General features: G+C 30.5%; 5 protein-coding genes across 14 annotated transcripts; 3 read left to right on the top strand and 2 right to left on the bottom strand.

The window, feature by feature from the left end:
- Positions 1-297: 297 nt before the first annotated feature.
- On the top strand, positions 298-17,922 carry LOC149885038 (uncharacterized). 8 transcript variants are annotated; one of them, XM_090095406.1, is made up of 6 exons: positions 298-368; positions 578-631; positions 2,316-2,544; positions 2,959-3,097; positions 3,869-4,122; positions 14,656-16,009. In XM_090095406.1, exons 4-6 carry the CDS (start codon positions 3,058-3,060, stop codon positions 14,857-14,859), a joined length of 498 nt encoding a protein of 165 aa, XP_089951532.1. In that variant the 5' UTR covers positions 298-368; positions 578-631; positions 2,316-2,544; positions 2,959-3,057; the 3' UTR covers positions 14,860-16,009. The 8 variants fall into 8 exon arrangements, 7 of the variants coding, with proteins under 7 accessions (XP_089951532.1, XP_089951531.1, XP_089951536.1 ...); XR_016454837.1 differs by lacking the exon at positions 298-368 and adding an exon at positions 17,506-17,922 and having other exon boundaries at positions 482-631; positions 14,656-15,528; XM_090095408.1 differs by lacking the exon at positions 298-368 and adding an exon at positions 1,570-1,675 and having other exon boundaries at positions 486-631.
- LOC149885039 (uncharacterized) lies at positions 6,051-12,151 on the bottom strand. 2 transcript variants are annotated; one of them, XM_090095415.1, is made up of 3 exons: positions 11,855-12,151; positions 11,454-11,574; positions 6,051-11,047 (listed from the first exon to the last, which is right to left on the bottom strand). In XM_090095415.1, the coding sequence occupies exon 3, from the start codon at positions 9,868-9,870 to the stop codon at positions 9,445-9,447; it is 426 nt and encodes a 141-aa protein (XP_089951541.1). In that variant the 5' UTR covers positions 9,871-11,047; positions 11,454-11,574; positions 11,855-12,151; the 3' UTR covers positions 6,051-9,444. The 2 variants fall into 2 exon arrangements, with proteins under 2 accessions (XP_089951541.1, XP_089951542.1); XM_090095416.1 differs by having other exon boundaries at positions 8,984-11,047; positions 11,855-11,928.
- LOC145186543 (lymphotoxin beta receptor inhibitor-like) lies at positions 13,045-24,119 on the top strand. Of its 2 annotated transcripts, none has more exons than XM_090095414.1 (4): positions 13,045-13,441; positions 18,186-18,252; positions 18,580-18,709; positions 23,926-24,119. In XM_090095414.1, exons 2-4 carry the CDS (start codon positions 18,205-18,207, stop codon positions 24,057-24,059), a joined length of 312 nt encoding a protein of 103 aa, XP_089951540.1. In that variant the 5' UTR covers positions 13,045-13,441; positions 18,186-18,204; the 3' UTR covers positions 24,060-24,119. The 2 variants fall into 2 exon arrangements, with proteins under 2 accessions (XP_089951540.1, XP_089951539.1); XM_090095413.1 differs by lacking the exon at positions 13,045-13,441 and adding an exon at positions 16,079-16,248.
- Positions 20,713-23,913, top strand: LOC149885037 (uncharacterized). Its single transcript, XM_090095404.1, has 2 exons — positions 20,713-21,051; positions 21,126-23,913. The coding sequence occupies exon 2, from the start codon at positions 21,680-21,682 to the stop codon at positions 22,877-22,879; it is 1,200 nt and encodes a 399-aa protein (XP_089951530.1). The 5' UTR covers positions 20,713-21,051; positions 21,126-21,679; the 3' UTR covers positions 22,880-23,913.
- A 999-nt stretch (positions 24,120-25,118) lies between the features above and the next one.
- On the bottom strand, positions 25,119-26,500 carry LOC149885036 (uncharacterized). The gene has a single exon (XM_090094605.1). The coding sequence runs from the start codon at positions 26,439-26,441 to the stop codon at positions 25,119-25,121; it is 1,323 nt and encodes a 440-aa protein (XP_089950731.1). The 5' UTR covers positions 26,442-26,500.
- Positions 26,501-26,537: the final 37 nt, after the last annotated feature.

Genomic DNA, 26,537 nt, shown 5'->3' with positions numbered 1-26,537 from the left:
ATGGTGGTCAGGAGAACAGATCTATTTTTATGAAGAGTAATCAAGTTTTTGATGAAGACCTTTTACCAGAATAATAAAATGTGAAAGGATGATTTAAGAATTTAACATATATAAGCATTTTTTCTTTCCTCAAAATTAAGATAATTAATTAAACACCTTACAAAATTTAAGTAACTCGATATTTGACAAATGCGCAAAACTACAATATTCACCCCCCGTTCAAAAAGATCCCCTACAATATTCACCCCCCGTTTAAAAAGATCCCGTACAACAAATATTATTAGGCATAAAATAGAGAAAATTAAAAAAAAATTGAACTAATTGCATATATTTATATCATTTTAACTGACAAAAATTTACAATAAAAGGTAATCAGTAGTCAATGTTATAAAACTTTTTCTAGCCTAACGCTAGAAATGTCGTAATTACGATGGAAATGTTACGCTACGACTATTTTAGCGTGACAAAGTTTTTCAATGTTATAAATAATTTTCAGCGTATTGCATCGTATCGTAATCTTTTCGTCATTTGTTTCAAGTGTGTCATGAGATTTCAACTCTGAGTTTGAATATTTTAGATGTTTGTGATTCAAATTGGCGGACAAAACAACAAGGTTTTTGGTCTTGCAAAGGTAATAATTTTGAAATTGAAAAGGTAATAATTTTTAAAAATTTTATTTAATTATCTAACATCATAGATAAATGTTTAACACTTCATCTTTTATACCAACTAAATCTTAAACTTATATTTTTTTAATTCATAATGTTTTGGTTGAATATAGACTTTTCCAATATGTATGTGACTTTCTAATAAGTTCTTGATTCGGGTTGACCCTCCAAAAGTTGAACCTGAGCCTCAAGCCAAGCTTGAACTTGACAATTTTAGCCTGTTGATCATTTTTTTGAGCCTTCAGGCCTAAGGAATGACCAAAAAACGCATCAGTATTTTATGAATTGTCCCTCTAATTAGGCTCTGCAAGCATTACCAAAAAGCCTGACCCTTTCCAAACCTATAATCTTATCAGACAAGCTTAAGAAACAGGCCTCAATAGGCCTAAGCCTTGGCTCTCAAACCCACCTCTAAGAAGCTTGAAAAAAATTATATAAAATGTAATTTTACTTTCAATATATTTTCATTAATATGATACACTAGAAATGACCCACCCTGTGAAATGATCAAAATGATTTGATATTCTCTGATATTTGGTCTTCAATTAAAATAGTTTAACTATATCTACCGTGTATCCAATAGATATGGATACAAAGCTAAAATTTCTTATTTAGGTAAAAATTTAAATTCACCTCTAGCAACTTTTTGACTACATTTTCTAGCATAGATGTACCATAGATATCTAAGGTATGCTAACTTTGATGTATCCAAATCTATTAGACACACGGTATAATATTGGTCCTTAAAGGTAGCAGTCATGTCCGCAACCAACCCAGAGATTGCAGATGGACTAGAAACTGCTAATGATACCCAGACCCGTATCAATTTGACAGATTTGCAAAGGATTCAAGCTCTTCGACTGATTTTTGAATCCAAGAAAATTTTGTTTGGATCATTTAGACAAGAAGGCATTTCAAATGGGCGAAAAACAAAAAAATGGGAAGAGATTTTCACCAACCTCAAGGCTAACGGTCTCCCACTCAAAGATCTTTATCATCTCCGCCATGTAAGTAGAAGAAGTGACTAAATATTAGAGGTGGGTCCGAGCCTAAGCTCAAGCTCAAGGTTTGAGCCTGATTTAAAGACATGCTAGACTTGGAAAAGTATTGAGCATTTCAGAGCTAATGCTAGGTGAGCCTATTTTTAAGATTGATATAGGCTTTTAAAACTTTAACCTTAGCCTCTCAACTGTGCCTTGCCAGGCTTGGGCTCCCTGAAGCTCAACTTTTGCTAGGCTCAACCCACCTTTTCTTAATATATTATTTACATAGTTTAAAACAATGTTATTCTTAAAGTTAATTGATAACTACTATGATGTTCAAACTAAATTCAATCCTAGTATTGACCACCTTTTGTTTTCTTTATCTAGATTTAAAAAAAATTGTGCTTTTTATGATTAAATGAGAGTTTTTAACTATTAGGAAAAAATAGCTATCAATATTTCAAACAGAGGGCATTAACCTTTTGTAATGTGTTTTTATTCTAATATCAATATCAAAAAATTTTACAATTGTAAAAACATTTAAAGCATGTGTTTGTATTTTCACCTTGTATTTTCACCTCTGCTAACTAGCTTGACTACCTTCATTTTGTTGAGGATCAGTTTCCTAATTTGCCCTTTTTGATTGTAACATTTCTAATTTCAGGATATCTGGGACAACTCTAGAAGGGCTACTCTCAGACGGATTTCTAAGTCCAAAAAAAGTGGTGCAAAGGGAGTCAAGCTTACTGCTATCGACAATGTTGTTCTAGACATCATTGGGAGGGACAGCCTCTACCTTGTAGGCCTTGGTCAGACAGATGAACTACCCATTCTACCTGGGAATGCATCTTCAGAAAATACCACAGACATTGAATCTATGGATGATCATTCAGGTATTGGCTATAACAATGATTTCTTGTCACAGTAAAAAAAGTAATTAATTAGTAAAAGTAAGCTTAGAAAAGCCTTAGGTTAACACAAAAAAACTGAAAAATGGATAATTCTTCACTGCAAAGACATTAAAAGAACTCAAAACTTTCACTAAAATTTTAGCATAACAGAATTTAATTTTATCCACAAATGTGGCCAAGATGCAAAAATTGCTACATCTTGAAATTTTTATAAAAATTTGCCAATTTTTGCTACTTTGTTGATCAATTTCCAATAAAAAAAATTGTTAATAATTTTTCGCTAGATTAGATGGTTGAATGATACAGAAAAGTTGTTATTTTAGAAATTGTTAACTGAACTTTGGGAAGAAATTTAGCAATTATTTCCGATCAAATGTATCATTAACTTTTTTTCAGAAATGGATGTTATGATCGAGCACTCTGTTGTCAGGCCAGGAACAGGCACAGGCACTTGCAGAAAATCATTCTACAGCTTCAGCAACAACAACATCAACTATGGGGCCACCAAACTCTTTGCTTCCATCTGAAGCTAGAGGTTAGTAATTGATTACTAGAGATGCATCGAGTATAACATTTCAGGGCTTGATTCGGGTACGAGTATGAATCTATTCACTTTTATAAATGTAAATTTTTTATCTACTATATACATATTATGATATTTTAGTCCTTGCTGTACAAATGTTGAGATTTATAACCTTCTTTAAGTAGAGAAAGACACTGTGTGTGTGATACCTTTGCCTGTGGGTGGGTAGGAAATAAGTAGGAGTCTCTCAATTTTTAAAATATAAATAAGGTTTCTGGTGAAATACAAATAAATTTTTTTGGTCACAAAGAAAAAAAAAAAAGAAATTCGGACAGAAAAGCAACCAATTTTTTGTCTGTCTCTCAGTTATATTTCAATTTGATTCAATACTTAAAAATATTGATGAAAATAATAACTAATGTTTATAATAAACAATATGATGATTAATTTAAAGGACATTATTATTTCTGTTCAACTTAAAAAATAAAAATGGAATAAAACTGAGCTGAAATAAACTTAAATTTTGTATAAAATGAATATGTATGAAATGAATTGAAGAAAAGAATCAAGTCGAGTCAAGTATTTAAAATATGATGCTTGAATCGACTTTACTCAATTCAATACTTGTCCCATCTCAATTGATTACTAAATCTCAATGCAAATAATAATTTCACAAAGATTTATTTTTTCCAAATTTGTGTTAATTTAGTCATAGATTGTAGAATTTGCCCCATTTATTGTTATACATTTAGCCATTAAGTACTAAATTTCTTTGCTTTTTAGATAAATTTCGCAGAAAACAAGCTTCGACAACAGTTAACGCCTTGTGGACAGATGACTTGTACAAAAACCTAAAGGTTCAGAAACTTGAAAAGGATTTGTACGAGCAAGATATTCACATAAAACTGATGGAGGATCAAATACTAGAAACTAAAAGAAAGGCAGAGTTGGCTGAGGCTCAAGCAGATTTCTTCCGTAGGGCTGGTATGGCCATTGGCACAAATCCAGTTCTCAGGAATACTGATATGGACCAGCAGGTAGATACAATACACTATATAAAAAATAAAGTACAGATTTCGACAATCTTCTTGGAATTAGGGGGCTTGAGCTTGGGTTAGGTAAAATTTCAAGAACCAAATCTTATTTAAACTGTTAGGATGGGGATGATCTTGTCATTTTTTACTCTGTTGGTGATTATGTTGTGGGGAAATTTTGTCATAAGGGTGATTTTCTCGGTAATTTTGTTGTTGTATCAAAATATTTCCCAAAAACTGTTAAAATTTGAAATTTTCAAAACAGTACTTTTCCCGGATTTGTTAAAAATATATGTTATTGGCGTTTAACAGCAAATAACAAAACTAAATCTAACTCTGCATATACTTCACTCTCAGTCGAGGTAGCTAATCTCTAAAGAAAGACAAAGCAGGTCTAAGCTACAGTAAAGCTTAGAGCCAATAACTACCTTTTCTATAGTTGTGGGACAATATACAGAGTTCCTAAGAACTATGGCCCACATAAGTTTGACACCTTGCCACTACCCTGGCCCTATAGAAAGGGCTGGAAACTGTAAATCTTTAGAGATTAGCTACCTCAACTGAGAGTGAAGTATTTGCAGAGTTAGATTTAGTTTTGTTATTTGCTGCTAAACGCCAATAACAATATAAAAGATACACCAATTTCTTCCTTTAAAGTGGTTTTTCTAACCACTTTTGGCAAAGGGAACTTTTCCTCATAAAGATTAGTAAACATAATCACCACATTGCTGTTAGTTTTTGGACCCAGTATTAATATTTTCACCTTAGGAATAAATGTTATAAAAAAGAATTTATTTTCTTTTTCAGGAATTTCTTATTCCTCTTCATGACTAGCTCGTATCCATTAAGGGTCTGCATTCGATTGATGAAACTTCAAGAAACTTCAGAACTTCATGCAAAAAATATTCCAAACTATGACATTACAAAGCTTTTGAATCTTTTTTATTATCTGTTTTCACTGAAACAGCTAACTTTTACTGCCATAGTTAGTATAATAAAGGTCATTATTCTCTGGTATTATTTTAAAAATCTGATTTCAGATACAAAAAACTGATAGAATTTCTTTACTTTTTTGAATAGTTTTATTTGAAACAAATGTTTCTAAAAAATTAAAACTGACACTTAAAATGTTTTTTTCAAAAGTTTTTTAATTTTTCTTAATGCAGATGCTTTGTGTTTCCTAATAAGGCTCAATAAATTTGACCTATCACTACAACTGAACAGGTTATAGCACAAAAGAAAGCAAAAACCGGCAGTTGTTAGTGATATTTTAACAAAATTTGATCTGTGTTTTTATTATCAAGTTGGAGAGGAACTAGTGTCTATTGGAGCTACTCTTGGAAATGGATTGGATTCAGTTTGGCTAAACCTAATAGTCAATTGAGGACGAGTTATGGGGCCCAATTCCACAGTTTGCTATTTAGAATTAATTTTTATATAAGAAAAGTCTCGGTAAAGATGAATACAAATTTTATTTGAACTCAAATAAATGCTTACATATTTGTTACGAAATAAGCTTTAGAAATTTTACAGTATATAATGAGTAATGTTCGAATATATGATCAAGGTTTTCTGGGCCTCATTCTAAGTGGGGTTAAAATAATGAAAGTGCTGAGCATGTGGATCAATTTAATAAAACTCTTTTCACTTGTAAATCAAATTTACAGTTTTTGTAACTAGAAATAAGTAATAATATTTTGCTCATTATCTCGGGTATTTCAAAGAGAATTGGTTGAAATTAGAGTACTAAGCTGAAAAATGTTTTCACATATTTGCTTTTGAATTAATCATAATGATCAGTGATGTTAAGGGCTGAAGGCCTAAGCTTTTTACTACATGAAAGGCTGACCCTAACCTTACGAGCCAAGATTGCCTATGTTTAAAATTTTTTGACCTAAATATTCAAAAACAAAATTTCAAATAATCAGAAATCAGAAAAGGAATTTTTACTCGCAAAAATGGTGTTTATATTCAAAAACTTGTAAGAAGTTGCTGCCTTCGCCTGTCTCGATTTTGATCCCCATCTTCAGGATCGGGTTCGTTGGGAACTATTCTTTGTTGACCAAAAAGTACTGGTAGTTGAGGTCCTTCTTCAAGCTCTTCTCCAGAATCGCCAAACTTTATTGCAAGGTTGTGCAAAATTCCGGCACAAACAATGAATTTTGACACTTCTGGCATGTCTCTCAACCGAATTCCAGTTGATAGAGAGTAAAAGCGTTTTTTCCAAACTCCGAAACTTCTTTCAACAACATTTCTGGTGCTTGAATGAGCCTCATTGAAACGCTTTTTAGCCCCCTCTGGTGCACCAGGAAATGGAGTGATTAGCCATTGACGGAGCGGGTAGGCAGCATCGCCAATGAGAACAGCTCCAGGGAATGGCCGGTTACTTTGATTTTCAAAACTTTCCCAGAGAGAGCTTTCTTGTAAAACTCTGCTGTCGTGACATCTGCCAGTGTGATTGACATTGAGGTAGTAAAAACTCAGATCAGGTCCTGCAACTGCTAACACATTGATGGAATGGTCATGGTGCCTGTTCACAAACTGGAGCTCGTCTTGAAAAGGAGGACCTACACGTACATGTGTGCCATCTAGGCAGCCTGCAGTTGCAGGAAATCCTCCAATGGAATAGAACTCTGCTGCCAGTTTTGAGCAATCATCCGGCCAGCGAATTACTTCTTGCTTCAGTGTAATCACAGCATTGGCCACACGGTGAACAACTCTAAAAATTGTTTCAGTACTGGGTCCCTGAGCATCACGTAACAAATGGTAAAAAGCGTTTGTACCGAGAAACTGGCAAAAGAGCAAAATCTGAAAAAAGATAATTTATAAATTTTTAGATTTTTTTATTTCATTTTTCCAAAAAACTTTGCATGAAATTTACCAAAATCTATTTGCAAACTATTATTGATTTCTAGTGATTGATGTTTATTTTAATTTTAATTTTTTTAGTTTAAGATAGAGGTGTGTCTGGGGTCGGCCAAAAATGAACCGAACTCAGTGGTCCGCCTAATCGCAGAGCCTGGTCTATTTTCAGATCTATGTGTCTGAGTGAAGGCTGGCGTTTGATCCTTTCTAAAATTTACCAAATAAAATCCAGAAAACAAACTCTTTCAGGCTTAATAGCCTCAAAATGTAATACTACTTAAGTTTCATTAAGAGCTAAGTCAGCTTACATTAGGTTAAGCTTATTTAAATGCTAACCCTGAATATAGTCAGCCTAAAGTGTAGCTAGTGTACAAACAAAGCTTTTTAAAATTATTTTAGTTATTAGATAATTTTAATTAGATTTAGTTGCTTATTAAAAAGGTTTCAAAATATATTTAGTAACGGTGAAGTTTGTAAAAATTGTATCTTCCATTACCCAATATATAGAATAGGGTTATTGATGTTTGGACAACAACCATAATCTCAATCTAAAGTTGGTAAAATTAAAACCTTTAAATTGAGCTCATGGCTTCTCTTTCCAAAAGAAAAAGAACTAGATCATTAAAAGCAATTGGAGTAGCGAGCTAATAAATTTTGGACTTTTTGAAAATAAGATTGCCATAATGTTTTTTAATTTTTAAACAGTATTTTTCTTAGAAAATTTAAACTTTTGTGCTAAATATCTAGAAAAATATAACAGTTTCTTATAGTAGAAATCATGCTTGAAAATTGTTACCAAGGTGTCTTAAAATTGTCGGCAAGATCCATAAATTATTTCATCTAATTCTTTCTGAAATACCCAGTAAATGTAGGCTTTTTATTAAATGGTTGAAAGATTTTGGTGGTGAGAGGCCCATAGATTATGTCATGAAAGTAGGGTTAGGTTTTTAGGTTCAAAATAGGCTGGCAACATATTTTTCAAACATTATTTTCTAGGCTTGACAGCCTAAATTTTGCCAGGCTTGGCTCAGGTTTGGATTTATACAGGCTCAACCTACCTCTAGTTATGTTGGGGCCCAAGTTGCAATTGGCTGTATTAAAAGTACCTGCTGGCGTGGTGATAAGGGTTGATTTCGCTTTGTCCTGTGCTGCAGTTGTGAAGATAGCCTTTCCTCTAGAAAATCAACTGCTTCAACGGGAATTCGATGTCTTTGACGAAAAACCTTTTCAGATGTATCTTCTGAGAAGTCCCTAGGATTGAACTGGAAAAATAAATGAAAGAATTAAATTTATAGGAATTATTTCTGTTGACTACATACTTGACACAAGTTAGCCATATTTAAACTACTATTTCTGTGGGTACCCTAACTTCATTTCAATTTTTACCATTTTCAAGTTTGAAAGATTTTACTAATTTAGACAGTGCAGTCATAGTAACGGAAAGCTTTTACTATAGAAAATTAGCTTTTATGTATACAAAATTTTTGCTGATATTATAGACTGGCAAAAATCTTGATAACTGCTGTGTTGGGCTTTCTGTTGAATACAGAGTTGGGCTGAGAAAACCTAGCCTAATTCCTGAAATGAAGAATACTTCCTAGGAAAAATTAATTTTTTGAATTTTTTTTTTCGGTTTGCTGCTGTAGATACTGTAGGCTGAAAAACACTTACTTTGGTACTAAAACATGTTCAATGATTTTATATGTGGCTAAGCCTCAATAGGCTAGAGTTAGGCCTGACCTCAACCCTAGCCAAAGACCTCAAGCCTTAATAAAGCCCGAATGCAAAAATATCATTCTGACCCAACACAAATGCTAGATGCAGATAGAATTAAGATATTTGTCAACTGGCAAGCAATCACTGTCATTTTCTTGAAATTTTTGGTATGTCCAAGGGGCGCAGACTTTTTGTCATGGGGCCAAATTAGGTTCTATCAGTTGAGAGTAATGAACTTTTTAGCTTTTGGTTTTTGGAAAAGGCAAAATTAGAAAACCAATTTAATGTTAACTATATATTTATCTTTTTACTAAACATATAACTACATAAAAGTATATTTGTTTTTATATTCAATATTAGTTATTCAATTACTTCAAATTTAGGACATTAAAACACCCTAGATTTAAAGATCAAGGTTGCATACTCTCCCATACACATTACACTAAACATTAACAGACATTGTGTTTCCAGAATAACTAAAAAAAGCTAGACAACACAACCTAGCTCTAAAGCAGTAAAACCGCCTGACACTAAATGCTGCCAAGTCACACCTCTGCTATAAGTACACCGCTTGGCTGGCAAGGTTATCAATCTTGCTCAATATAATGCCAACTCACACCACTTTGAAAACATGGAAACAACATAATTTAAACATATATACAGCTATAAACAAATATGGTTTCATATAACACATATAAACATATTAAATGACAGGTATATTTATCAAAAACTATGAAAAAAATATTAAAGTAATAAAAAAAATATAACATTATTTGTGTAACACTTTTCACCTACCATACCTTGAATGAGATGTTTATCAATTTTGAAAAACAAACTATTAAATGCCCTAGTTCTTGAACATGCAAAATATAGTTGACCATGAGAGAAACACGGTTTTTTGAGATATACCCCAACTCTATCAAATGTTTGACCTTGACTTTTGAAAATTGTCATTGAATAAGCCAATCTGACAGGAAACTGACGACATTTCAGAACTAAAGGTAAATTAGAATCTGATGGAGCCAACTGAATTCGAGGAACAAAAACCCATTTACCACCAGAGACACCTGTCAAAACCTCGGCATCAATATAATTATTTTGAAGAGCACAAACATTCATTTGAGTGCCATAGCATAACCCAGCTTTGAGATTTAAATTTCTAAGTAGCATAATTGCACAACCAAATTTCAATTTTTAACAATGAGGTAGAATACCTGAAGGAGTTAAGCTGTTCAAAAACTCAACAGGAAAATTATTTCTTTCATTAAGGTCATCAGTATCAATTTGATCAGCACTTAAATATATTTTGACCACACCCGGCAGACATTCAAGCACTTCTTCATTGATTGATAATGAATCAACATTAGTTGGTGTTAAAATCACGTGTTTAGAATAATCATTTTGATCAGCATCTCCAAATATCTTTTCAACAACTGATTCATTTTCTCTAATAATGCACTGATTTGGTATTTTAATGCATCCTTTAAAAGGATCCTCCTCTTTGACAGGTATTGTTCCATTCCCAAGTTTTAGTAGCCATTGGGAAAATTCACCTTCCCCATCTTGCACTCTCATATTTTCAGTTAATGCAAACTTCTGCACCCATTGCCAATGCAAAGAACATTTTACACACAATTCTACTATTTCAGCTGGTTGTGTTTATACACAATTCTACTATTTCAGTTGTTGAACATTTTCATCAAAATTTTCTAGATTTAAGCCAATAAACTCATCAATAACAGGCAGATTGTAATCAGTCTGCATTTTACCACTTTGATTAATAATCTTTTCAATTTGATGAAGAGTAGCTTGTTCAGCTATTAGAAGTGGGATTGAGCGGTGAATGAAATCTTCCATCATAAAAGCTTTGCATGTATTCCAGAGATGTAAAGGATTGTCAGATTCACAAAAAGTCAAAATAATTGAAAACAACTGTCTAATTTGCTTTGGCGTACTTGTTAAAACCGCCTCAGAAAGATTATTCTGCCATTCAGTGTCATCTTACAACAATTCTTTCAAAACCCATGCTTCACGAAACGTTTCAAGGACAATACCATTAACAGTACGCACATCCTCCCAAGATGTTGCTCCTTTTGCTTGCAAAATTAACAGTCTTAGAAAAAACAATTCTCCAGTTGGATTAACTTTATACATTCTTACTATCACCTTATTACCACCCCTTTGTCTAACCTTCCATTTACAATGTTTATCATCAAATATAAAGTGATAAGGAATGTCTACATAAGAATAGCAATGTGCTCTTTCATTTTCAGCATTTAACTTAAACCATGCCATTAGGTGCGTATCACATTGAGCTACACAATCTTAAGCCATTTGTTCTGCTCCTCTAAAATACAATAATTGATTTTAAGGTAGATGTTTACCAAGTCACAGCACTTTGAAAACACAGAAACAACATAATATAAACATGTACCAACTATAAACACAATAAATGTGTTTAAATGTGTATATAAGGTTAAATATATACATTATATACATATTTCAACACAATTTTAAAACAATTATATAACACATATTAATACATACACAAACAATAAAAAAACACTTTACATTGTTGTAAAAACACATTGATAAAACAACTAAAAGGCACTTATTTCAACATATACATACATATCAAAAAAGCATATATGCAAACAATAAATGTTTGCAAACAAAACTTTTAAAAATAACGCCATAAAATTTAAAAAGATTCAAAGTAAACAAAATATATATTTACAAACAATACTCTTTACCTTCTTTTTTTTTTTCATAAGAACTGTAATCCTCATAACAAAATTTAACCTTTACATACAATAACATGTGACATGCCATGTCAGTGTTGGCACAAAATTTTAATTCATTTTTCTAAATTTTCTAAAAAAGAACAAAAATAATTAAAAGCATCACAGAAATTTCAAAGTAGTAATAACTGTTTTATGGAAGTAGCATTAGTGTAACTTTAAATAACATCCATACCCCTATTTTCTTTCTAAAAATTAAAATAACAAAAATAAAAATGCTGAAAGAAAAGCTAAAACAAACAAAATACAAACGATTTAAAAGATTAAAATCCTTTCTACTTTTTCTGATAAAAATTTAAATCCTTTCTACTTTAGCTAATGAAAATGTATTTATAACTATTTTATATACTTACTTCAATTATAATATGATCTTAACGATTATCATTTCTCTTGATATGATTCTTTATGTAATATATCTAAACTAATAATTAAATTCCAAAAGGAAAAAAGTTGGCGCTACTCGACTTTCTCCCCCCCCCCTAATTTTATGATTGATTCTGATAGAGAATTTTATGCTGATTAAGAATCGTATAAAAACATGGGTCTCAAAATCAATGGAAAGTGCTCTAATTCGAAGTCAAAGTTGTAAAAAATCCCACTAAAAACCCTAATATTCGCCTTTTTTTTTTCAAAACGCTTTCATTTTTAACGAAAATTAATTACCGTTTTATTGCGCAATAAACAGACCTGGTTTCCATAAGCCTTATAATTATTTTTTTTAAAGTATTGTAACGAAAGTGTTATAACGAAATGAAATTAATAGAAGATTTCAAATAAAGGTTGAACGTAGAATGTGATAATGTAGAAAAATTGATGAATAATTATTATTGTATTGTACGCTGGTTTTTTTTATTAAAAAAAACGGTTTGAAGGTTACGTTTTCTAAATTTTACATGTGATAGAACAACAATGAACTGAGTTTCAAAAGTTCTTCTTTTAGGAAACAAAACTGTTAAATTCTTTTTTAAATTTTATTACAAAAGTACATTACTTGCAATATAGTTTATTCTCTAATAAATCAAAAAACGGTTATTTTCATTGCCACAAAAAATTGTGCAAGATAAACATACTTTAACGAATTTTTTAACGTAAAAACCATGCTATTAATAATTTGCTTTTGTCAGCTAAAAGATCATTAACTTAATATTCTCAAAATGGCGAATATTAGGGTTTTTAGTGGGATTTTTTACAACTTTGACTTCGAATTAGAGCACTTTCCATTGATTTTGAGACCCATGTTTTTATACGATTCTTAATCGGCATAAAATTCTCTATCAGAATCAATCATAAAATTAGGGGGGGGGGGGGGAGAAAGTCGAGTAGCGCCAAAAAGTTTCAACTCGCTTAAGAGATCTTTCTCCAATGGCCGCGTGCATTGAGAGAACGCGCTTTTTCAAAGCCTAGTAACTAATGACGAAACGACGTTGAGCATTAAACATTAAACGTTTCTGTGCTAATTATATTAAGATTATATTAAGATGCCAAATTGTAACCACATTGTCTTCAATTGTGATAGTTAGAATTCAACAGCAGGCAATGCTTATATGGGGATTTCGATGTAGTCTATCACGAAAAACGTTTTTGCACAGGTTCCTGAGTTTTTTTGTAATAAGGCGATATATTAGAACTGTTGCGAAACTTTTAACGAAATTTTCGCAAAAAATTGATTTTAATATTTTACTAGCACCCATACTCCATTATGACCCGCTTACAAAACAGAACTTGAGGAGTTTGATAAAAAAACTAACTGCGCTAGATTGGTCGTTTATGAAGATGAAAACTGTTGCATTTTATTTTTACATTGACACAGCTGCAGCTCTAAAATTAGTTGGAAACAAAAAATAAAGGCAAACGAACAATAAATAACTAGATCCAGCTCGATTTCAATGGATTTAGAAACTTAATGCGGATTTTATACGCTCTTTGAAACATACCCGTATGTAAGTGAAAATAATTTTAAGTGAATCTGGTTTTCTAAATGTATATGTTAACTGTGTAAGAATCACACATTGTTGTATAACAAGAGAATGTATACGTTGGGCTGTATTAAAATGCAGAGCATTACTACAACAAGTTGAATATGCATAAATAATATATAAGTTTTGAACTAATAAGTATAACTATTAAATCCAAATATTACTGGATTTCATGCAATCGTCAAGAGAATATATATATATATATATATATATATATATATATATATATATATATATATATATATATATATATATATATATATATATATATATATATATATATATATATATATATTAAGAAAGAAAGAAAGAAAGAAAGAAATGCTTTTATATGTTATTCACATTCATTATAACTTTCTATTTATTATACACATTTATTATAACTTTCTATTTATTTTGGCTTGAATTATACATACATACATGCATACATACATACATACATACATACATACATACATACATACATACATACATACATACATACATACATACATACATACATACAGAAATTCATTTAAAATACCATATGATAATAAGTTAATGTTTTAATATTATGTACTAATATTATGGATAATTTTTTGTTTTACTTTCCATTGTACTTGAGAAAAAGTTTAAGAGTACATATAAAGTACACATGATTCTTACCAGTTTCTGAAATACCATTGTTCTGTAAACTTTATTTTTTGTCTCATAGAATTTTTAAATATATTTATGTCAAAATGCTTATGTTATTTTATTTTTAAATAAATTTTTTTTGTAGTTACTTGTTTGTTATTTGTTTTTTTAGAGTTTATTGAAATTGTGTAAGAATGTGTAACTAATTGTAGTTTTTTAAATTTATATGGATTGTGAATGTATAGTAAAAATAGAAATTCTGAAAGATAAAAGGAAGGGGAATGTCCTCAGATCAAGGAAAAAAATTTTTTTTTATATTTTAGTAAATGAAGCTAAACTAGCAGTTACAGATAAATATTTCATTTAAAATAAACAAATTGTTATGAATTTAGAATTTTAGTTTTTTGTTAAAGTCTTTAACTCCCTACTGAAATAGATATTCTTTGACACATTACCTACAAAAGAGTATGATTCCATATAATTGTAAAAAGTCTGCAATTCTTCATGCCCTTCTATAAAGATTCAAGATACACATTCTATGTATAAAAACAAATGACTTTTAGGTTTCTGAAGGTTTGAAGAAATGTACAAGACTACCAGATGAAAAAGTGGAAATTGATGCCACCTCAAAACTAGAATTTAGTTCCACTGACATTAGTGCTGATCCCAATTCAGATTTTGAACCAGGGGATTGGCATCATAAAAGGTCAAATTATTTTAAATTTACTTCACAAGACCTAAGAGTTTTTCTGATGGAAATGTTGTAGCTACAGTGAGTGATATTTTCCCAATGTTATAAAAAGTGATAGGTACAATTCTTCAAGATTATGGACTATAAAAATGTGACCTCATTTCAAATGAGCCAACAATCTATTATTCTTAAAGTTTAAACAAATGTTTGAAGACCCTAAACTAGCCATGTAGTTTTTATCCCTTTCTGACAATTTTAAATGAAAGAAAACTTTGAAATTGATGTTAGGTTTTTAGGCTAGATTTATATTACTTCAAACTTCAACTTTTGTCCCAGTAATTTAAGTTTGTGCATGGTGTCTAGATTCAACTATTGTTTTCTTGGCTTTTTGAAATAAAAATGCTTCAATGTAGAAAAAAGCAGCCATTGCAGATGTTTTCTATTCAGAAGCCAGAATTTTTCAAACATAAAAACAGAGATCAAAGAGGTGTAATCAGTGTAATTGAGAAAACAAAGACACCAACCCTCACTCTTGTGGCTGATAAGTTTTGTTATGTAATGTTCTCAATAATAAGGTTAGAAGATCAGAGAGAGATCAGGTCTGGTTGTCACTTCAACCTCACTATTGGTAATCATATTCCTCATTTCAGAATTTCCAACAGTCTGTCTATATATATGAAAAAGACGATGAAAAGCAGAACCAATAATAATTTTTGTATCAGCTGTCCATCTAAATGAATTTTAGGTATGTAAAAACTTGATTTTAGAAAGTGATTTACTTAACCTCATACATAATATATTTCTTTATTTTACTCTCATAAGCAGTTTTACTCAAAAAAGAAAAAAACATGATGACAAAATGTAGCTAACAAATGACCAAGAAAAAAAAATTATCAAAAAAATTATTTTTTATTTCAATTGCTCTCAAATATGCTAAATCCGGCCTAATTTTCTTATTTTGAAGGATTAATCTTTAACAAAATTGCTTTTAAGAGGGACATAAAAGTCATCTAATTAATCAGAAAAAAAGTTTTTAGTATATTTGCTCCAACTCTATCTGGGTATTATTTTATTAAATTACCTCAATTGAGATACATACATACATACATACATACATACATACATACATACATACATACATACATACATACATACATACATACATACATACATACATACATACATACATACATACATACATACATACATACATACATACATATATAGTGTGTGTGTGTGTGTGTGTGTGTATATATATATATATATATATATATATATATATATATATATATATATATATATATATATATATATATCGTAACATTAAACACCACTATTAGTTCATTAAGATGGAAATGTTAAGGTTGGTAGTGATTATCTTATCATGGTTGGCTTTTTTTGTTATAAAGACCTTTGCAGATGATTCTTTGAAAGATGATCCTTTAAAATTTGCAAAAGATCTTAGGTAGGTAAACACTGTGCTTTACAAACTGTATTTATCTTGTTGTTGAAATACTTTTATAATATATTTATGTACTTTTTTTTACATAGTATGTATATATTTATGTATGTATGTATGTATGTATGTATGTATGTATGTATGTATGTATGTATGTATGTATGTATGTATGTATGTATGTATATGTGTATATAAGTGTATATATTTATGTGTGTATAAATGTGTGTATATGTGCACATATATATGTTTATATTCATACATACATACATACATACATACATACATACATACATACATACATACATACATACATACATACATACATACATACATACATACATACATACATACATACAACCTTTTATCAATTTGATTTAATATGTATGTTTTAATATATTTTAACATACTAAAGCTTACAGTACTGTGCATAACCTAAAAAAATTAATTTTGTACATTCTGAAAGTATTCAAATAGTGGATGATGTATTCAAATAGTGGATGATATGATTTTTTTAATTACAAATTTTAGATTCAGCTTACCCACCCCCAAAAAAAAAACAACATAAAAAGTAATCAAAATCTTTAAAAAGGTGGATCAAATAGTGGATGATGTATTCAAATAGTGGATGATATGATTTTTTTAATTACAAATTTTAGATTCAGCACACCCACCCCCCAAAAAAAAAACATAAAAAGTAATCAAAATCTTTTAAAAGGCTTGTTAATCATTCAATGTCTTTGGAAAATTATCTCTGGCAAGCAGCAATTTCTTGTTTCTTGATACTTGGCTCTGTGGGTTGAGACAAGCTGCTGTAGATACTGTTTGTGTTTTTCACTTGTTGTGATAGAAATGTTGAAAAACTGGTTAAACTTCAATAATTTGTTCAGCTTGCTCATTAAGCACCTTCAGAGTGCTTTTGTGTACAACATCCAAAAGGCTTTTGTGTACAACATCCAAAAAGGCATGTCTCTCTCAATGCAGATTGTTTGTGAACTTTATGAGCTTTATGAGTTTAAGAGTTTTATTTGCTGGAGACCATAAGTCCAACACCATGTGGTGGAGTATCATCCAGAAAAAATACTGATAACTTCTGTATTTCACAATAATTGTCATGAACTTGTTAGCTGAATAGAAGAACTTCCATTGTAAAAATAAACTTTGTGAATGTTCAGCTTAGTTATTGTTCTGCAATTAATGTTCTTTTTTAGTTTCTATCATCGTTAAAATATGCTTCCAAATTCATTATGTCATTTCTTTCAATAGTTGTTGGAATGCAAGCAATTAGCCACTTGTGAAAACCTCCACAAACCAGAAAATATTGATTTACCAAGAACTTTATGCTGATGATAGAAGACACAGAGCACTTGAAAGTAAATTGCATATGCCTCTATGTACAAATAATACTTGTTAAGATTTAAAAAGCAACTAAAAAAATCATTTTATTGTAGTGTATTGATATATAGATAAGCAACAAGTGTGACTCATAATGAAAGAAAAAGAAGTATACCATTGAAAGAATGCCATATAGCAGAAACTTCTCTTATGTTGAGCAACCAGTTTATATTCAGACAAAATGCTGAAACTTTAAAATATTGTTTTATTATATGGGTATATTAACATCAGGGGAAAAAATTTATTTTACATCATTGATTTGCTAGGAACCCTTATATGTTGTGCATAGTAAAAACAACATATATATATATATATATATATATATATATATATATATATATATATATATATATATATATATATATATATATATATATATATAATTTGGGTGTCCTGTTTTTAGTTCTATTAATTATGCCTATTAGTAATCTTTAATTATAAGTTACATCTTTTCATTAACAAACTGTATGAATCCTAAATGTTTATTTTTATTGAAATTGAAGAAAAAATTTATGACTATTAGTGTATCAATATGCTACTGATTTTTTTAGTCATATTAAAGAGCATCTTATGGAGCAATATGGTTTTGATGGTGATAAAGCAGATAAGTATTTAAAAGTAAGATTCTTTTTTCCTGATTTTTACATTTTTAGTTGTGTTATTAAAATGGAAAAAGACTGAATTGGTATGAGTTTGTTTCAAGATTTCTATTCTTATTTGTAGCTTAAAGTAAAAAATGTTAAAAAGATGCCCCTCACTAAAAAATAGAAAAAAAATGAGAAGATTGAAAAGGTTTAAATAAATAATTAAAAGTGTTACAAATTATAGCTGTCATTTAGTATACAAGTATATTCATAAATCAATATGTAAAAAGTTATTTATTGCATTATTAAATTATTTAAATTTTGCAATAGGTTTTTTCATTTTTATGAGATTTATGTTTAGGAATATGATGCTCAGACACAATATTTTATCATGCATGATTATGATAAAAACAGAAAGTTGGATGGATTAGAGCTTTTGAAATCTATGACACACTTTCATGATGATCACGAAGAAGAACATAAAAGTGAAAGTAAGATTATTGTTAAAAGCTTTGAAGCAGTATTACATAGTCTTAATACTTCTCTCATCTTTACTACCTAGCTCAATTACCCAACTCAACTACCCAAATTAACTACTCAACTCCATTACTCAAATCAATTACTCAACTCAACTCAATTACTCAACTCAATTACTCAACTTAACTACTCAACTCCAACTACTCAGCTCAAGAAATTTATGTAGTTAATATTAACATTAACTTTTAAAATTTACCTTTCTAAATTATTTGATATGTCATATAATTTAGAAAGGTAATTTTTATTTTGCCAGAATTATCATCCCCTAAATATCATGGACCCAGAATGACACTCTTCTTTTCCCTAAATATCTTGCACCCAAAATCACTCTCCTCATCCCCTAATTATTTTTTTTCGATTAGATTTTACTAGATTTAGTTTCTAACAACCAAACTTTTATCCTATTTTTGTGGGGTAAATATTGCAAAAGCTATTAATTATTAAATAATATTTCTTAAATTATATATTGGGTTGGTGCATAATTATTGCGGCTTTTTTTCAACAAATTTTATTCACGATAAAAATATTTTACAAAAACATTTAAATGATTATACCGGGGGATAGTCACTACCCACTTCAAGAACTGCTTCCTATTTGCTTGGGAGTTGGTTGATTCCACGGGAGAAGTCACGATTCTTGAAGGCGATCCACGCTGTAGCATCGGCTATTAAGTCGTCCAAATCGTCGTAAATTTTGTTCCTTTCCCAGTTTTTCAACGAACGATTGACGTGGTAGTCTGTAGGAGCTCCGGTCGATGGCTAAGACGGATGTGGGAGCAGATCCCATTCCTTATTGGCGATCGATCCGGCGACACGACATGTTAAACTGCCGCCTGCCATTTTTGTCCGGGATTCGCCATTGTTGCCGTTCATCTGAGTCATTAAACCAATAAAAAAATGCCGTTCGATATGATTTCCTAGTGGATGATCCCGCTTCTGTCTAACCAGACACACCACATAGCTTTCTTACAGTGGGCCTCTTTTTGAATTTCTTTGGTTGAAACAGTTTGCGATACGCAAACCTTTCTTTTGACGTTTTTGAACAAGAACCTCGATTCATCCCCAGTTACAATATTTTTTTAAAATGATGTTTGTTCGTTTTGCTGCAGTAAATCGGTAAAAATGCGTACACGTTTTGCTTTGTTGTTGTCGGAGAGCTCGTGAGGGACCCATCCTGCCAGTTAAGTGTTTTGAAACGACGGACGATCGTTGAGTGGTCGAAAAATCTTCAGCCAGCATTCGTGTTTTCAAGTATTCGTCCTCTTCCACCGCACAGTGGCTCAAAATCCTTAAAAAGTGGCAAAAAAGGAAAAAAAATAAAGTCTTTAGTTTCTAAATACAAATAACTTTTAATGATGGTAAGGCCAGATGCATAACAATTTAAAACTTTTTTTGAAGCCATTGCAAGTTTGTGCATTAATTTGAAGCACTTTATTAATGCTTTTTTTATGACGAAAAAAAACCGGAAATGTTCGATAAAATAGTCAGTTTTAGAAATTTATTTTATGGAGACATAGTAGCTAAAGTGTTAGTATTTGAATGATTTTTTTCTAATGATTATTAGGTTTGAGCTATTACTCAGCATGAAGAAATCTATTAGTAAAAAAATTTTTTTTTATTTGTAACACATTATTTGTGGTACAAGAACAAAAATGTTCCGCATAACTCCACGCTGATTTTAGTGTTTTTGAGTACTGTCAGCAATATACCATTTGATAGAATAAAATTTACCTGCTCCAATTTGCTCCAATCTAAAATAGAGCTTTTATCATTTACTCGCTAAATATTACATTTAGCGAGTATACGATAAAAGGTTGGAGTAAATTGAAGCAAGTAAATTTTATTTATCTATTTAAAATATAAACTCTTTTAAAAAAAGAGTATCAGCCTTACCTGTTATTTTTAGTATATATATATATATATATATATATATATATATATATATATATATATATATATATGTATGTATGTATATATATATGGATTTTCAAAATACTTGTAGCTATTAAGCTATAATGTAAATGACAATAAGATTGTTAAACTATTGATAACTTTTGTGTGTTATGTTATAGATAATATATAAAACATGAAAAGAATTGATCTTCTTCAAAAAATTAAAGAGCTAGGTTTCAATAAAGTTAATCTGCTTTAACCTTCATGAAGATGACTTCGATAAATCAGAGCTTACTAACTTAAAGAATAAGTTGTCTGTTTTTAAAGCAAAAGTGGGAGCTAAGTTAGATAAGCATAATAGAAACTATGACAGATTGATTTTAAAAGAAGGTGTTTGGCTGCAGGTAAAGAAACAGAGTTATTTGTTAATAATTTTTTTTTATGCAATCATTCTATTTAATTAAGTTTCTATTTACAGGAGGAGTTTTTCCCCGATCTTGTTAAAAGAGTTAAATTTAAAGAAGGTCCAGGTAGAAAAAATAAAGTTTGCGAAAATCTTGGTGAAAGAAGCAAAAGAGCTAAAATTGCCCATTTAGCTGAAAACAATCATGAAGCATTGGCATTAGCTTCTATAAAAACTGAATCCAACATTAGTAGAAACAATTTTATTTTTATAGTAAAGAAGGCTTCGGACCCAGATAAAGCAAATGAAATTAGGAAAAACATGTCTATGCTTGAACCTGTTAAAATGAAAGTTGAAGATGCTCTCAGCCTAAAAGTTCAATGTGATCTGTCCGATGAACAATACCAGATAATCAGAAATAGCTCCTTATTACAAAATGCAAACATCTATCCGTCTCTTCATAAAATTTTAATTGAAAAAAAGAAATGCTATCCTGATAATATGACTTTTTCAGAAACATCTGCAGTTTGCTCCCTTCAATCTCTTTTTAACCACGCACTGTGAGTCTAAATAGTTGCAACAAAATATTTTCTGAATTATTGGTTAAAGATATCAATCAACATGAAATCATGCATTTCAAAGGCGGTTTTGATGGAGCGACTAGCCAGAGTCTGTATAAACAAAAATATTTAGATACAACTCTAGATGAAGTTATTAAAAATGAAGAGAGTGTTTTCCAAACATCTATTGTGCCTCTTAAACTGACTGTTAATGATACAGTGATATGGTACAACAAAAAACCATCTAGTACACATTTCTGCAGACCAGTATGTTTGCAGTACAAAAAGGAAACAGATATGCTAATTAAAGAAGAAGAGGAACGATTACGAATTGAGATTCAGAAACTTGAACCATTTGTAGTAAGTTTAGAGTCAGAAGCGGCTGAGTCATCTATGATGACAGCAATTATAAAGTATAATTTGGATTTGACTATGTTTGATGGAAAAGTTGTTAATGCACTGACAAGTACTACATCTTCTCAAAGCTGTAATGTATGTTCAGCAAAGCCAACAGAGATGAATGACGTTAAATTGATTAGATCTAAACCTGTCAATAAAGAAGCTTTATCTTTTGGCCTTTCACCTCTTCACCTTTGGATAAGATGCTTTGAGTACATTCTTCATCTTGGATATAAATTGAAAATTAGGTCATTTTATGCTAAAACCTCTGAGCAGAAAGAATCAGTTAAAGAAAGAAAAGCATTTATCCAAAAGAAGTTTAGGGAAGAACTAAGTCTTATTGTTGACATGCCCAAACAAGGTTTTGGAAACACTAATGATGGTAATACTGCCAGAAGAGCCTTTGAGGAATCGATTACTTTCTCTGAGATAACTGGTGTAGATGTTGGCATCATTTCTAGACTTAAAACAATTTTAAAAGCAGTTTGTTCAGGATATGATTTAGATCCAAGCTCTTTTCAAAATTATTGTAATGATACAACAGATAAAATTCTTTCTGAATATAATTGGTATGTTATTCCTCCAAGCGTTCACAAACTTTTAGAACATGGTTTACAGATTGCCGATGCACTAGAACTTCCCATTGGAGTTTATTCAGAAGAATCACTAGAGGCTCTTAACAAAGAGATTAGAAATGCAAGATTAAACCATTCATGCAAAATTTCAAGGATAAATGTTATGAAAAACCAGTTTAACTATCTTATGATAAGGAGTGATCCAGTTATATCGAGCATCCAATTCACTAACCATAGATGTGAAAATGGGAAATTGCTTCCAGTAGAAGTTCTTTCTCTTCTTAAACAGTCGTGATTCTTTTGTGAAATTTTTTATTTATAGTTAAATTTGCCATCAAAAATTAAATTTTTCTATGAATTAAAATTTAAAATAGTTATAATAGTAATGCTCAAAGTAGAACTATTATCTACTCTTTGTTGATGTCTGAATTTTTTTTATTTATTAATGATAATTCTTTTAATCATTGTTTTTATCAAAAGAGGAGGATAACAATTGATGACAGAAATTTTAAAAAAATTAAAATTTTCTATGAATTAAGATTTAAAATAGTTATAATAGTAATGTTAAGAGCATTCTATTATATACTCTTTGTTGATGACTGAATTATTATTATTTTTTTTTTTTGAAAATTCTTTCAATCGTTGTTTTTAGCAAAAGGGGAGGGGCCCGGTAATAATTATGACTTAAATTTGGATGGTAGTGTACTGTGTGATCACGCCTGATTACAAGTTGGAGTGAGTTAAAAAGAGATTTAAAAATAAATTATGTATTATGCAAACTATTACTTGATTCGAGAAGAAAAATTAAAAAAAAAAAATCTGCTTGCGCGTGTAAAATTTCATACGCGCGTGTTTTTTAGATACGCGCACGTTTTGCTGGTTGTTGCACGTAAAAATAACTTAAAATCACGTAATTGATTTTTAGACAAAAAAAACAATAACTATTCATTTAATACATATTAAAATGCAATGGTTATATAATTTTTGCCGTTTTTTCTTCACTTTGAGTCACTGTGCACCGCTGCCAGAAGTGCCTGATCGTCGAAATGGCCGACCTCTTCCTTCTTCACCTGCAGGGTTTGTGTCGCCCGTTTTGAATCTCTTGAACAATCTTTTAATTGCAGACTTTTCTCAAAGTGGTAGAGCATAATATGGCGAATATGAAGATGATTTTCAGCTCGCATGTTTGTTACTGAAAGAGATTATTTTGACGAAAAAAATAAGTAAAACTTCAATTTTTAATAATAAAAAAATTGCGCGAAGAAAAGCCGAAATTATGCACCAACCCAATAGATATTTTTCTGTTTCTTAAATCCAAATGAATTTTTTTTTTTTTTTTAGCACCGGCAAGCGATAATACTGAAACTCTGGTCGAGTTTGTTGATATGATCCTTAGAGATCAAGATTATAACAAAGATGGGTATATCGATTATCCAGAGTATATTAGTTATTATTCGAAATATGATAATAGTTAAAATGATTGGCCATGTTTGTTTGCCTTCATATTTTGTTGAAAAATTTGTGCGAAACAAAAATTTGTCTCTCTTTCTCACACGCGCGCACGTGCATATATGTAATTTTTTCTTTTTTAAAACTTTTTCAAATAAAAAATTTCATGCATTCTCTATATAATTGGCGTAACTTATGAAAATTACATATTTCCAAAAATTAATCGTAAAAATTGGATTTGATAGTTTTCCTATTATGAATCACCGTGTTGGAGATAAAAACATCAACTTTTTTCTTCTTACTTTTTCAATTTTTCTTAAAAGTTTCTTCTCAACGTGTGTTACATTAGAGTACTATAATAATAAATTACATTTAATAACATTTTTAAACATGATAAGTTTCAGGTGGCGTGTGTATTTTTTAAAGGTAAAGAACAAAAAACTAAATAGAAACTTGTTAGGTTTTAATTAAAAATTTTAATTGAGTAATCAATTTTAAAATATTTTAGGCGAAAAAGATAGTATCAGAAAAAACACATGCTACAATTTTAGCTATTATATTAGGACTCAAAATATTATTATCAATAATGCCGCTTAGAAAGGAGGATTAAACTGAATAGCTTGATCATCATGAAAGTGTGTCAGATTTCAAAAGCTCTATTGGTCGTATAAATGGCTGAGAAAATTAGAGTTTTGGAAACATCTAACAAAGATCGAGAAAAAAGAATTCAAGAAAACGGATTTTGAAAGTCACTCAGCAAAATTCAAGGTCCTATTTTGGTCGAATTGGAAGATTCTTCTTTGAGAAATCCGCTTTTATTGGCATCAAAGAATTTGAGGAACGTGAACGGCTTTGATAAAGTATGTAAATCCTGATTGAAGCTGAAAGAATGTTAGACGATGAGCTGAGAAGACAAAGAGTTGAATTAAATAATAAATTAGCAACAGATTCACTCTTTATGGAATAGTAGCAATCAAGTTGTTAAACTTAGAAAAGAAGCATCAACACAAAGCAAATAGAAAGAATTTAATAAACGCCTTAAATTGTGTATATTTTAACTCTACTTCTCTTGAAAATAAATTCTTTTAATAATTTAAATTATTCTTTTCATTAATAACTTCAGATACAATACACAGTGATGTGGGGATTGTTTGTTTGTCGGAATTGTAATTTGCTGGAATTGGTCGATCAGATACATAAGAACATAAAAAGTCGACATCACTGAAAACATATGGATCGTACGGGAAAATGCCAGCTGCTTTAAAACCATTTTGAATGTTTTGGGAAGTAAAGGCTCTCGTATAAGCTATTCCTAAATTTTCAGAAATGTCATATATCGTCATAGGAGTATTTGGGTGTGCCTTTAACCGTGAATCACATGCTGAATTGTAAAATTTCTTTAATGGCCCAAATACTGATCTGTCAAGTGGTTGGAGTTTGTGGCTGCAATGGGGTGGCACTGTCAAGAGCACAACATTGCTTTCCTTAGCTTTATCCATCAGTTCAATCGATATATGAGTTTTGTGGTTGTCCATTATTAAAAGTAATGGATGATCCTTGCTAGGATGTCCATACTCCACAAAATGATCAAACCATTTCAAAAAAATTTCTGTATTTATCCATCCACTAGGATTAGCATCACCTTTTGTACCTGTTGGTGCACCTTTAAGCATATGGCTACGAAAGTGGACACGAGGAAATATCAAAAACGGTGGAATAAAATTTCCAAGGGCATTAATGCAACTCCCCATTGTAACTAGGGTTCCCCTTTCAGCAGAAGTTACCTGTCCTACTTGCTTTACTCCTTTACCAGCAATCACTTTCACTGGCTTATGAACAGTTGTCAGAGCTGTTTCATCAATATTGTAAATGCAATCAGCAGAAAAGTTATAGCTCTTCTGCACACTGTCAAGGTTTTTGAAGAAAGTATCTACATTTGTACGATTGAAACTAGGTGTTCGACTGAGGCTGGTAGCTTCTGGCGTACGAATAGATAATTTTGTACGATTTAAGAATAAATAAAACCATTCAGTTCCAGCTGTTTCACTCTTTTTCCAGTTCTCTGGTATTTTAATGTCATTTTTAATTGCATATTGATATGCAAGTTGCTTTGTTTCTCTAACATCAAGTCCATAATGCATGTTAGATGCTTGACGAAGATATATTGAAAGTTCATCTTCTTGTGCCTTATTAAAATTATATTTATGTTGTTCATCAAAGTATAAGTTACTGTAAGAAGTTTCTTTATTAACCTTTATTTTCCGCTGTAAACTTGATTTTGAAATTGTATACTCTTGTGCAGCTGCATGTAGTGATAAACTGCCAGATTCGACAACCATCACAGCAGCTTTTATTGTATGAGCATCAGGCTTTAACCGACTTGTCACTCGTTTGTACTTTCTTGGCATCTGAAAAATTATTACTCATATTACTCACTCCATTATTAAAAAAAATTATGCTCTTTTTAATTGCATTAACCAAAAAATCTTTTAAAACTTTTTTGG

The sequence above is a fragment of the Hydra viridissima genome, unplaced genomic scaffold, assembly GCF_058129835.1.
Source record: "Hydra viridissima isolate aposymbiotic clone 2 unplaced genomic scaffold, HvirCarnegie_v1 scaffold_8, whole genome shotgun sequence".
In the NCBI taxonomy this organism is placed as follows: domain Eukaryota; kingdom Metazoa; phylum Cnidaria; class Hydrozoa; order Anthoathecata; family Hydridae; genus Hydra; species Hydra viridissima.
Note: the sequence above shows the minus strand (reverse complement) of the source record. Positions and strands in the feature narration are given on the sequence as shown.